Source organism: Aedes aegypti, chromosome 2, assembly GCF_002204515.2.
Source record: "Aedes aegypti strain LVP_AGWG chromosome 2, AaegL5.0 Primary Assembly, whole genome shotgun sequence".
NCBI classification, from domain to species: Eukaryota; Metazoa; Arthropoda; class Insecta; order Diptera; family Culicidae; genus Aedes; species Aedes aegypti.
In genome coordinates, this window is record NC_035108.1 from 108736445 (window position 1) to 108748394 (window position 11950).

Consider the following 11950-nt stretch of genomic DNA (forward strand, 5'->3'; position numbering starts at 1 on the left):
CTCTATCAACTCTACGAAGCAAATTGCCATCGATGTAGTAGTTGTACAGTATTGGATCCTTTATACGATGGAATGTCATTACCACGCATTTTGGAATACTAACGATCAATTTATTCCGACGACACCAATCAACGAACAAATTTAGTAAACATTGAAGACGCCGACAATCTTCTACCGTACGGACGATTAGGTAGAGTTTTAAATCATCAGCATATACAAGTTTGACTTTAGCTCCCAGTAATGCCGCAACATCGTTGAAATATAGCGTAAAAAGTAACGGTCCCAAATTACTACCCTGAGGTACACCAGATGAACTTGTAAATGGCTTAGATACACGTGAATCCAATTGCACGCGTAATGTTCTACCTGTCAGGTAAGAATGCAGCCAAGATGTGAGTGTTTCCAACGCTCCGAGCGAGTTTACACAGTAGTATCCTATGATCGATCTTGTCGAAGGCAGCTTTCAAGTCAGTGTATATGACATCGACCTGGGTGTTCTGTTCCATTGCCGTGATACATGTACTTGTGAACTCCAGCAAGTTTGATACCACCGATCTACCAGGAATAAAACCATGCTGGTCTGTGGAGACATAACTTTTAGAGGCGTTCAATACAGCGTCGCTCAGAATAATCTCGAATAACTTCGATGCAGCAGATAAACTTGTGATTCCTCGATAATTTTTCACATCTAGTCGATCGCCTGACTTGAACACCGGGAACATGAATGATTGCTTCCACAAGGCTGGAAAAATGCCCAGACCAAAAGATCGAGTGAAGATAGCAGCGAGAGGTTTGGCTAAGACAACAGCGCAACGCCGGAAAATCACGGCAGGAATACCATCCGGACCGGGAGAGAATGAATTTTTCAACTTTCTGGACGCCGTTATAATCATTTCTTCTGTTACAACAAACGTAGACAAGTTTAACACATCTGACGGAAGATCACAAGCGGCAGACTCCATTTCAATATCGCTAGCTTCACACGTTTCAAACACAGATGCAAAGTGTTCAGCAAATAATTCACTCGCTTCAGCTGCGTAGGCAGCCACCCGATCTTCGAGCCGTATATTGATCGGAATGCTGGGGTTTTTGCGCTTAGAGTTTACAAAACTCCAAAAGGCACGTGGATTTCGTCGCAAATTCCATTGGGCCCTAAGAACATGCGATTTATATAGCGCCGCATTTAACGTTGAAAGCATTCGAAAATTTTTCGCTATCCTAACTTCCATTTCGAAAGAAGCACTTTTGTACTTTTACATAGGCGTCACTGCCATAAATCACGAATGGCTCCTACAAATCACATGCATCATAAAACTGGCTCCGACTTTTTGAGTTCTCAAGAATGCAACAGTGGAAGATAAATCAATTTTAGCTCTTTTCCAACTCCCCTCTTTCATGGTATGATTTTTTTTATATAAAAATTAAAATTGGTTTGACGTATAAAAAATTCGCAACCTCTCCCGCTTTCCATAGTTTTTCAATTAGCCCTAACGGACAAAATTCCACTGTTATTGATATTTTTACAGTAAATAGACGATTGTTAGGGAAATTTTAATCATGAGGTGGTAGATATTTTTCACCAGATTTCTAGGAATTAATCCAGAACGTTGCCTGTCCAAATCATATGTCCCAAGTTGATATGTTACCTTACGTGGACTGGATCATGAACGCCACCGAGTAGATTTTTTTCCGAGTGGACTTGCTATGCTTAGTCGAGATCGAAACCAATTTATTTCAACATCACTGAACATCATGCTCAACATATGGCTATGACGCATTTGTTTGCGAGCATCCAGCGAAATGATTTTGGAATACATAAGTAATTTCCAGGATGCATCAAATACTTTCATTCTTCTTAAGTTTATATTGTGTGCAATGCTTGCCTCAAAATCTCTATAGTAGTGTTATTGAGAAAAGCTTCATATTATTTTATTATAACTTGCGCGAAATTTGCGACCTTACGATATATTGCACTTGACAGATTTGACACCACCCACAAAGCGCAGCGGCGTCGCGACGGTCACGACATCATCATCAACAAAACCAAAACATTCCACACGTGCGTTCTTCCTGGTGCATTAGGTTGCGGTTCTCGCATCGCAGCTCCGAAAGCATCCATCCCGCGGCCCAGTTTCCGGATAGTGCTGTGAATTTCTCGAGTTTGAAGTACATGCCTAAACATGGCATCGAAATCAGACAAAAAGTTTTCCGATCTCGGACTGAAACCGTGGATCGCTAACCAAATGGACAAGCTCGGTAAGTTTTTGACCTGATATAGTGACTCAATTTCATATTCGTACAGGGCACTGTTCATCAAGTTGGTAAAAAACTATGCTCAATTGTTGTATCTCAATGCTCAATTTTCTTTAAATTTATATTTAAATTATGTTGATAGGCGTACGAAAATGGAATTGGTTCAATTCTGAATCCTCTACAAATCCCATCTTCAACAGGTCTTCGTCGGCCAACGCCGATCCAGGAGGCGTGCATCCCCCGCATCTTGGATGGCCAGGATTGCATCGGTGCTGCCAAGACCGGTTCCGGAAAGACGTTCGCCTTTGCGTTGCCCATCCTGCAGAGGCTAAGTGAGGAACCGACCAGCAATTTTGCCCTGGTGTTGACTCCTACTCACGAACTTGCCTACCAGATTGCGGAACAGTTCTCCGTGGCGGGACAACCGATGGGCGTGAAGGTGTGCGTGATAACCGGTGGGACGGATCAGCTGCTGGAGGCCCAACGGCTGCAGAGCCGGCCGCACATCGTGGTGGCTATGCCAGGCCGATTGGCATCCCATTTGACCGGATGCAACACGTACTCGTTCCGGGCCATGCAGTTCCTGGTTGTGGACGAAGCCGATAGGGTTCTGAGTGGAAGCTTCGACGAAGATCTGGCAGCGATTGACAGCTTTCTGCCAAAGAAGCGCCAGAATTTGTTCTTTTCGGCCACGCTGAAGGAGTTTATGCGGGAGAACAGTGTCTTTCCGATTGGGGCCGATGCCTTCGAGTGGTCGGAGGAAAGTAAGGTAGCGACGGTGGAAACGTTGGACCAGCGGTACATCCTGTGTGCCGATTACGATCGGGATATGGTGCTGATAGAGTCCCTTAGAAAGTTCAAGGAGGATAACGAGGAAGCCAGCGTGATGATCTTTACAAACTCCAAGAAAGATTGCCAAGTAAGTTACCGCGAAAGTATTACGATTAGAACTGTGCTCCGATTGAATAAGGAATTTATATAGTAGCTTCTTAGATTTTTTTCCGGTATTTATTTGAGTAATGATTTTTCCTGGTGTATTATAATACTTACATTTGTTTAAAGATTACTAAGAAAATCCTACAAGATTATTCTATGCGTTCCACTCGTGATTCTCCCAACACATTCTCTTGCAATTCCACAAAGCACTCCTTTACGGTTCATGCTGAGACCGCTACAGTAATACTTCCAGTAATGCGTACAGGAGTTTTACAGACATTTTTGTTTTGGAACTTCTCCAAAATTCCTAAAATGAATTATTCGGATATTGCTGAAAGAAAATTTTCCAAAAAAATTATCCCATTGCTTTTTATTTTTCCATGCATGACTTCGTGATAACTGCTAGATAAATTCCTACAGGTGCACAGGTCTAATTTCGATTGTTTCATACCTCCGTGGCCTTACGGTTAGCGGCGTCAGTCGTCTGGGCGTATTGTGCCACGAAGTGTGGGTTCGATTCCTGGTCCAGTCGGTGAAAACTTTTCGTCGAACGAAAAATTCATCACTGGGCTCCTGGGCGTTTCGTGTTGTCCGTTGCCTAAAGTTAGTGATTGTTCAGTCTGTGCAGCCTATGTGCTGAAGACGGTGTAAATTGTCTTTTAATGAAGTTGAATCTTATTACAGGTCTTGTCTATGACACTGAACACGATTGGATTTGATAACGTGTGTCTGCACGGATTTCTGAGGCAAAAAGAACGTGTGGCGGCGCTCAATAGGTTCAAATCGAAGCACGTGAGAGTTCTGATTGCCACGGATGTCGCCAGTCGAGGGTTGGACATTCCGAATGTCCAGCTTGTTCTGAACCATCGCTTGCCGAAAATTCCGAACGAATACATTCACCGTGTCGGACGAACGGCGAGAGCCGGTCGCAAAGGGCTGGCCATTTCGATATTTCGGTTCCCGAGGGATTTGGAATTCTTGGGAGAAATCGAGAGCCTGATCAATACGAAACTGACCGAGCACCCGATCGATCAACGGTTGGTGGAGCGAATCTTCATGCAGGTCAGCGTGGCGCGCCGGGAAGCCGAAATGAATCTGGACAATAAGGACTTCGACGAGAGGCAGCACAACTACCGGCGGAAAAAGTGGATCGAGCAAGGTCTGGATCCGGACGAGATGGAAGCAAAATGGAAGCAGGAGAAGGAAACGCGAGCCGCCGAGCGGAAGGAACGACTCAGGAAAGAGAACGAAGACCGCAAGCGTGCAGCGGCGAGTGAAGATAGATCCACGTCCGCAACGAAGGATGAACGTTTCGCGGGGGTAGCACAAAGTAAGAAATTTAAGAAGCGAAAGTTTGTTACGGCTGACCAATTGGAAGATTTTGCAAAGGCCGCAAAAGTTAAGCAACGCAGTGATGGAAAAGGTAAGGTCAAAAAGGGAAAAACGAAGATCAAGAAGAATAAAGCGTGATTGATCATTTGTTGATTAGCTTTGTTTCATTTTTAATCTCAACAATGCTACACTTTTCAGTACAGTACGGGAGTTGTTAACTGAAGTCCATTCATACTAACTGCTTCATCGAATTACTTTGGATTTTACAATGAGTCATAGTGAACTAGCTTCTGATGCTACAGTATTTTTTTTTTTCAATGGGGAAATCTGCAAACAGACGCCTGAGGAAGTAACTCAGGGAGTGTGGGGATGCCGCTCCAACATCGATCCACTAATACCAGCCCATGCAAAGTACTTGGACAATTCTCGCTGAATTGCTCAAGTGGTGTACATAGTGAACAGATATTACCCTTGGCCTCAGACCCTCATCTCTCCGGAACCACCTTACGGTATTTCTTCGGGGAGGGGCATGTGCATGTAGCACAACACATGTAGCAGAAGTAGCCAAGGCAAGGCTACTTCTGCTACACGTGTTATGCTATATGCACATGCCCTTCCCCGAAGAAATACCGTAAGGTGGTTCCGGGGAGATAAGGGTCTGAGGCCAAGGGTAATGTCGGTTCACTGTTCACCACTTGAGCAATTCTAAAAGAATTGCTCGAGTACAGTGCATAGGCTGGTTTTAGCAGGTCGTCGTTGGTGCGTCATCCCCGCATTCCCTCAGTTACCTTCTGTTTCTGTTTGTAGATTTCCCCCTTGTAAAAAACAAAAAAAAAGCCTAGGCAAACTGCTTCTCCTAGCCGACATAAACAATGTTACAAGGGACCAGCCTCGGCAGGGCTAATCCTCTGCAGCCAACTCTTGGTCGGCACGCCATAGGCGCTGCAATTCTAGCGTAATGTGAGTGACAGCCGTAGTTACTGTATTCCAGCACTCGGCACGAACACGACATGCTCCGTTGTTTCCTCCACACCAGCACAATTGAGCACGCTGGTGATTCTGAGTGCCCGGACTTATGCAGGCACTGTCTATAGCAACCATGTCCTGACAAAAACTGCCTCAGGTGGAAGTTCACTTTCCCATGGTTTCTTTCATACCAATCTGGCACATTTGGTATTAGCCGATGAGTCCATCTACCTTTAGTGGAGTTATCCCATCTCTGAGCGTTGCCTCTTTACACACGGACTTATTGGAAGAGTAAAATAGCAGAGAGAACAGTAAAACACGTCTTTACAGATCGAGGCAAAACACTTGAATGAGCTTTATTCATTTCTTTCTTTATAAGGTACCGTGGGGCAAGTGGGTAAATGGGGTAAGTGAAAATAATTGGTATATTCAACTGAATATGTGAATTAACGTTTTAAACTCATGCGTAAACCTTTGAGGCCATTGAGGACATTACGTTAGGCAAAAGATTTCTGAGATTTTTCAGCCATTATTGCATAATAGAGCAAACGATTGTTAACCTGTCAACTATCACTCCATAACAAGATTACGGCGCGCAATCTTATTTTAATATTTTCAGCGGAGAAAAGTTGCGGAAAATAATTTTCTGTACCACTTTTAAGTTGTCCCCTCTGACAGTTTTGAACTGCAATAAAAAAAAATTAAAATTTATTCGACATAGACCTAAACATAACTAAATTGAAACACCGTCAATTTTCTAATCAAGTGGGGCAAGTGAAAAGTTTCTCAATAGAGATTGAATTTGCGTTTTCTCTTTAGGTAGCTATAAGTATACAAGGTTTGCAATTATCATAGAACAACAGGATGTGCTGATAATTAAAGAAACACTATACCGTAAAGTGCCCTAATTCAGCGCATTGCCTAATTCCGCGCATTTCATACAAAACTATTTATATATGGAAATACACATCAATATTGCAACAACTTTCAATGCCATTCGATGCTACTACTATTTAGAATAAGTTCAAATCATCAATAAAAGCAAAGAAGGCATTTTTTCGTGGCGTAAAAAATAATCAGTGGAGGCCCGTCGAAGTTGACGCCATTTTTCTAATTTCCTTAGCGTCCGTGCTAAGACTGTATAGGACAAAAACAAAAGCGATTTTTTTATTGAAAATGTTTTATTTTTTATGCAATTTTCTATGGAACTGCTTGCTACAGATATGTTTCATGATGCTTCTATGAAAACTTATCAAATATTAGCATAATTTTTGAGTCTCATCCCAAAAAGTAATGCGCGGAATTAGGTCACGTTTTTTTTTTATATAATGCCCTAATTCCGCGCACTGTTCTTCGCTGAACAATAAACAAGTTAAACATGCCATATTCGTCTTCACATCTAACTATTTCAATGAAAAGTGTCTTCATGCATAAATACGTTTCACGGGCAAGCAGAATCTCGGGAAAGCTCACTTACAGGGAAACTAAAAGCGACCGTCCAGAAACCACGTGGTCATTCATGGTGAGAGGAAAAGTTTATCCATAAAAATTTTAAAATTGTTGTCTGAACAATATACCACAAGAGGAGAGAATCTATACATCTGTGCACACACAATTTACTTAATATTGTGAACCACAAATAACAAAAAGTATGATATACAGGGAAGAGAGATTGCAAATGGCCATATTTTGTTAGACGTAATTTATGGATAAACTTTATGGATCTTCTGAGGTTTCTAGTTTGCTTAACAGATTTAAGTTTCAGGTACCCGTGGCATTAGCGGATACAATTGATTGAATTTTTTAAGACATATCGATTCCAAGCAATCATGAGAACTGGTTCTTGTGTTGTATGAACAATGCAGAATACAAATACCTATAGGGGTAGTCGGGGCGGTTTCGCCAATGGATTGGAATGAACACCTCTTGAAAACTGCATAAATTTTTGAAATTTCAACTGAAGTAAAATGCAACTCCAAAGCTGGCAAGGAAATATGTATGTTATAAGTCAGTTTTCTAAAGTAATAGAAAAATGAATAAATTATACTCGAAATACCATCAACGTATTTACCAGTATCCGCTCATGTTCCAGTAATCCGCTCACGAGATCAAAAAGTAAGGTAATTTGAGTAAATACACAAAAAAATGTCCACAGTTTGATTCTATTTCTAGCGTAACATTTGAAAAGGGCCTAACTGCAAAATGTAAACAAACTTGATTATTCAGTATTCGTATCATTTTTTACGTAAATTACTCCTACATACTCTTACGGGCATGCAAAATGCATTATTAATGGTAATTTTATTCAAATTTAAAAGGGCCTATCTGAAAATGATAAAACTAAGAGGGCCTAACTGGTCATAAAAGGGCCTAACTGAAAATTTCCACCAAAATCAGATTGGCCCTTCCGTGCATTTTTAATTTTTCTTCTTATTTTTCAATATTTAGCCCTTGTATAGTGATCAGCATAACGTAAAAATTGAGAAATGCTCGATTGAAGATTCTGTAACATATTGATTGTTACTATTTTAAACTCATTGCTATCTAATAGTTTTAAACTTTTGTTCGACACTCATACACACTTAATCGTAGAATTTCATTTCGGTAAACTTAAATGCCGAATTCAGCCGGTAAAACATATTTTTACCGAAATCTCGTTCAATTTTGACAGATGAGCGATATTGACAGATGCAAATTGACGAAAATCGGTAGTTTTCATAAAAAACTGAAACTCGGTAATCTATTTTACCAAAACAATCAGCAAACAAATGTTTTTACTGAATTTCGGCAAAGTGCATCTGTCAACACCGAAAAATCAGAGCTGCAGAAACCGACATGTGCTCGAAATGTTTTGAAACGTTCGTGGAAAGAGGGAGAGTGCCTATATGTAAGTATTCACATAACTTATTGTATAATAGCGTGCATTTGTGCCTATAAATGATTCATTCAGACGAGTCAGCTCAGTTAATGCTATTTTTATTACACTTTTAGGAATATTTCCCGGGAACTACTTGGAACAATGGAAGTGCAGCGAAGGTGGTTGTGCTGCTATCATTTGCTTCAAATAGAAAAACACTTAATTTCATCAATTTTGTGAAAATTTAGATGTTTTCTGAGGTGGTATTTTATAACACAATTATATAGGTATATAATTTTAATAAATTTGTTATGATCATTGAAATTTATGTGTGGTTTTTTCCTCTTCTTATTCTTCTTCCAATCGAAAAAAATTATCATTTACCGAATTTCGGTAGTGGTGTGCCGAGATTTTCAGCAAATGATTGCCGATATTTTCGTCAAATTTTGACAGCTGGGTTGATTTAACATTTTGCAGTTCAATCGGTACTTTGAACTTTTACCGAGATTTTTGCCGAAATCTCAGCTGTTGAGTTCTAGGCAATTATTTTTGCCAGCCTCGGCGAAATAAATTAAGTGTGTAGTCTATTACTGGGCCACGTAACGTTTTAAATCTAACATAACATAAAAACTAGTAAACAATGTTGAATTCAAACATCATCGGCAGATAGGCCCTTTTACGAGTCTTCAAACCAGTTAGGCCCTTTCAATTAGGCCCTTTAATTGAACATGGTTTCAGTTAGGCCCCTCCAGTTAGGCCCTTTTATTTAACATAGTTCCAGTTAGGCCCTTTTGGAATTTGTTAATTTTATTGATTATTGAATAGATTTTCAAAGTTTTAGAACAAAATCAATCGATTATGTGAGAAAATCAACATTGAATATTGAAAATTCTTTATTGAAGATTCAGTACTATATTGATTATTCATATTTCAAACCCTTTCTCCTATTTACTAGTTTTATACTTGTGTTCGACACTCATAATAGTCTACTAGGTGGCCCATAACGTTTTAAATCCTAAATAACAAAACAACTCGTGAAAATGGTTGAATTCAAACATCATCGGCATTTAGGCCCTTTTACGAGTCTGCAAACCAGTTAGGCCCTTTCAGTTAGGCCCTTTGATTGAACATGGTTTCAGTTAGGCCCCTCCAGTTAGGCCTTTTTATTAAACTTAGTTCCAGTTAGGCCCTTTTGTAATTTGTTAATTTTATTGATTATTGAATAGATTTTCAAAGTTTTAGATCAAAATCAATCGATTAGGTATGTGAGAAAATCAACATTGATTAATAAAAATTCTTTATTGAAGATTCAGTACTATATTGATTCCTATTTCAAGCCCATTCTCTTTTTTACTAGTTTTATCATAATCTTAATGCGAAGTTAGTTGAAAAACTGATTTTTTATCCTGAAAAAAAAATCAATTACATTAAAAATTTTGAATAATTTTTATTTGTTAATTTTTATTTGTTGCCTCTAGTTGTGGATCGAGTTCCAAAAGTCGCGATTTTCACAAAAACAAATTCGTTTGTTTTTGTAACAGCCCTGCAAGAATTCTTCTTATACTTCTTCTTGGCATTACGTCCTCACTGGGACAGAGCCTGCTTCTAAGCTTTGTGTTCAATGAGTACTTCCAAGTTATAAACTGAGAGCTTTCTTTGACAAGTTGCCATTTTCGCATTCATATATCGTGTGACAAGTACGAAGGTACTCTATATTCAGGAAAGTCAAGGAAATTTCCATTACGAAAAAAACCTGGACCGACCGGGAATGGAACTCAGATACCTTCAGAATGGCTTTGCTTTGTAGCCGCGGACTTAAACTGCTCGGCTAAGGAAGGCCCTCAAGTATAAAACAAGTAAAAAAGTGAATGGGTTTGAAATAGATATAATCAATAAGGTACTGAACCTTCAATCGAGAATATCCAACATTTAGCTATTACATTGTTTTTCTCTCGCTTTATTTTATTTAAAAACTATGAAAATCACTTCAATAAGCAATAAAATCAACAAATTCCAAAAGGGCCTAACTGGAACTAGGTTTAATAAAAGGGCCTAACTGGAGGGGCCTAACTGAAACCATGTCCAATCGAAGGGCCTAACTGAAAGGGCCTAACTGGTTTGAAGTTTCATTGAAGGGCCTAACTGCTGATGATATTTGAATGCAACCATTTTCACGAGTTGTTATGCTATTTGAGATTACTAACGTTCTGGGCCACGTAATAAATCATAATGAGTGTCTAACACAAGTATAAAACTAGTAAAAAAAGTGAATGGGTTTGAAAAATCAATAATCAATATGTTGCTGATTTTGTATTGAATAGTTTCCAATATTTAGCTTGTATGATATTGTGTTGTTTTCTTACATAATCATTAAATGTTAAGCATAAGCATAAGCATAGATGATCGTACAATTCGTAGTTGCTACTCCGTGATTGACCAGAACAATCGAAGTTGCACAGGGAATTAATGAATGGGGCTTGGGATTAGCTTACCATTCTTCAATGTGCACAAATCGAGAGCTCAAATTTTAAAAGTCAATAACGGCGCCGGCCACGTCCTTACGGTCATCGGGGAAGGGAAGGAATGTTAGTGTGACTACCGTTGTTACTAGAGACCGAGATCACCTCTGCATCTCCACGGTTGTCATGGAAAGGATATTGGGTTAGCGGGATAGGGTAGAGATCTGGGAGTCACCAATGTTTGGTGATGCGATCCATGATATAATCACGCCAAACCGGATTCACAAAATAATCCGATAATCGTATTGTACGCCGAACAAGTGCTCGTCACTCGCCCACGCAGGAGCAAGCGACGTGATCAATAGATCAAACACTACTAACGATCCGCGGCGCTTTTTCATTTCTCTGAACGAACAACGCGCGACAAATTTGATCCTACCCTCATCGCCCGCCCCCGCAGGAGCAAGCGTCAAGGTCGAAGGATCAAACACTACTCTTACATAATCATTAAATGTTGTCGAAGAATTATGCAAATCACTTCAATAATCAATAAAATTAGCAAATTCAAAAAGGGCCTAACTGGTTTGAAAATTCGTTAAAGGGCCTATCTGCGGATGATGTTTGAATTGAACTATTTTTACAAGTTGTTGTGCTATTTCAAATTCAAATCGATGTGAGAAACGTAATAGACCATTATAAGTGTCGAACACAAGGGGTTATCCGAAAATGACGTCCATCAATTGGGGCCTCCTCCAATTGGGGGGGATGTACGAAAATGTGACAGTGCATGGATTGGGTATAGGCAAATTTAATGCGCCACCAGCATAGAGGTCGCTAGATAAGAAAGAGAGAAATGTCATTGAAAATGTTTGTTTACGTCCAAAATTCAATTTTTCGACCCAAAAATTAGCTCATAATCAATTAATTATTAAACTATTTTCCATTGGTATAATCATTTTGACCGTTTATTCTTGCGATACGCATGATTTCACAACAAATTTAGCCACAAACAAAGAATCCGGATGTTTATAACCTATGGAGCCAAACACCAATTTTGTACAAAATGTACATTTTGAAAGGAAAAAAAGTTTATCATGTTTTTCAATGCTTTCTGATCGTCTACAACATAACTATTTCGAGAAAAAGT

General features: G+C 39.6%; 1 protein-coding gene across 1 annotated transcript; it reads left to right on the forward strand.

Annotated features, from left to right (window-relative positions):
• Positions 1-2007: 2007 nt before the first annotated feature.
• On the forward strand, positions 2008-4674 carry LOC5565623 (probable ATP-dependent RNA helicase Dbp45A). The gene is made up of 3 exons (XM_001649928.2): positions 2008-2256; positions 2454-3172; positions 3874-4674. Exons 1-3 carry the CDS (start codon positions 2181-2183, stop codon positions 4657-4659), a joined length of 1581 nt encoding a protein of 526 aa, XP_001649978.2. The 5' UTR covers positions 2008-2180; the 3' UTR covers positions 4660-4674.
• Positions 4675-11950: the final 7276 nt, after the last annotated feature.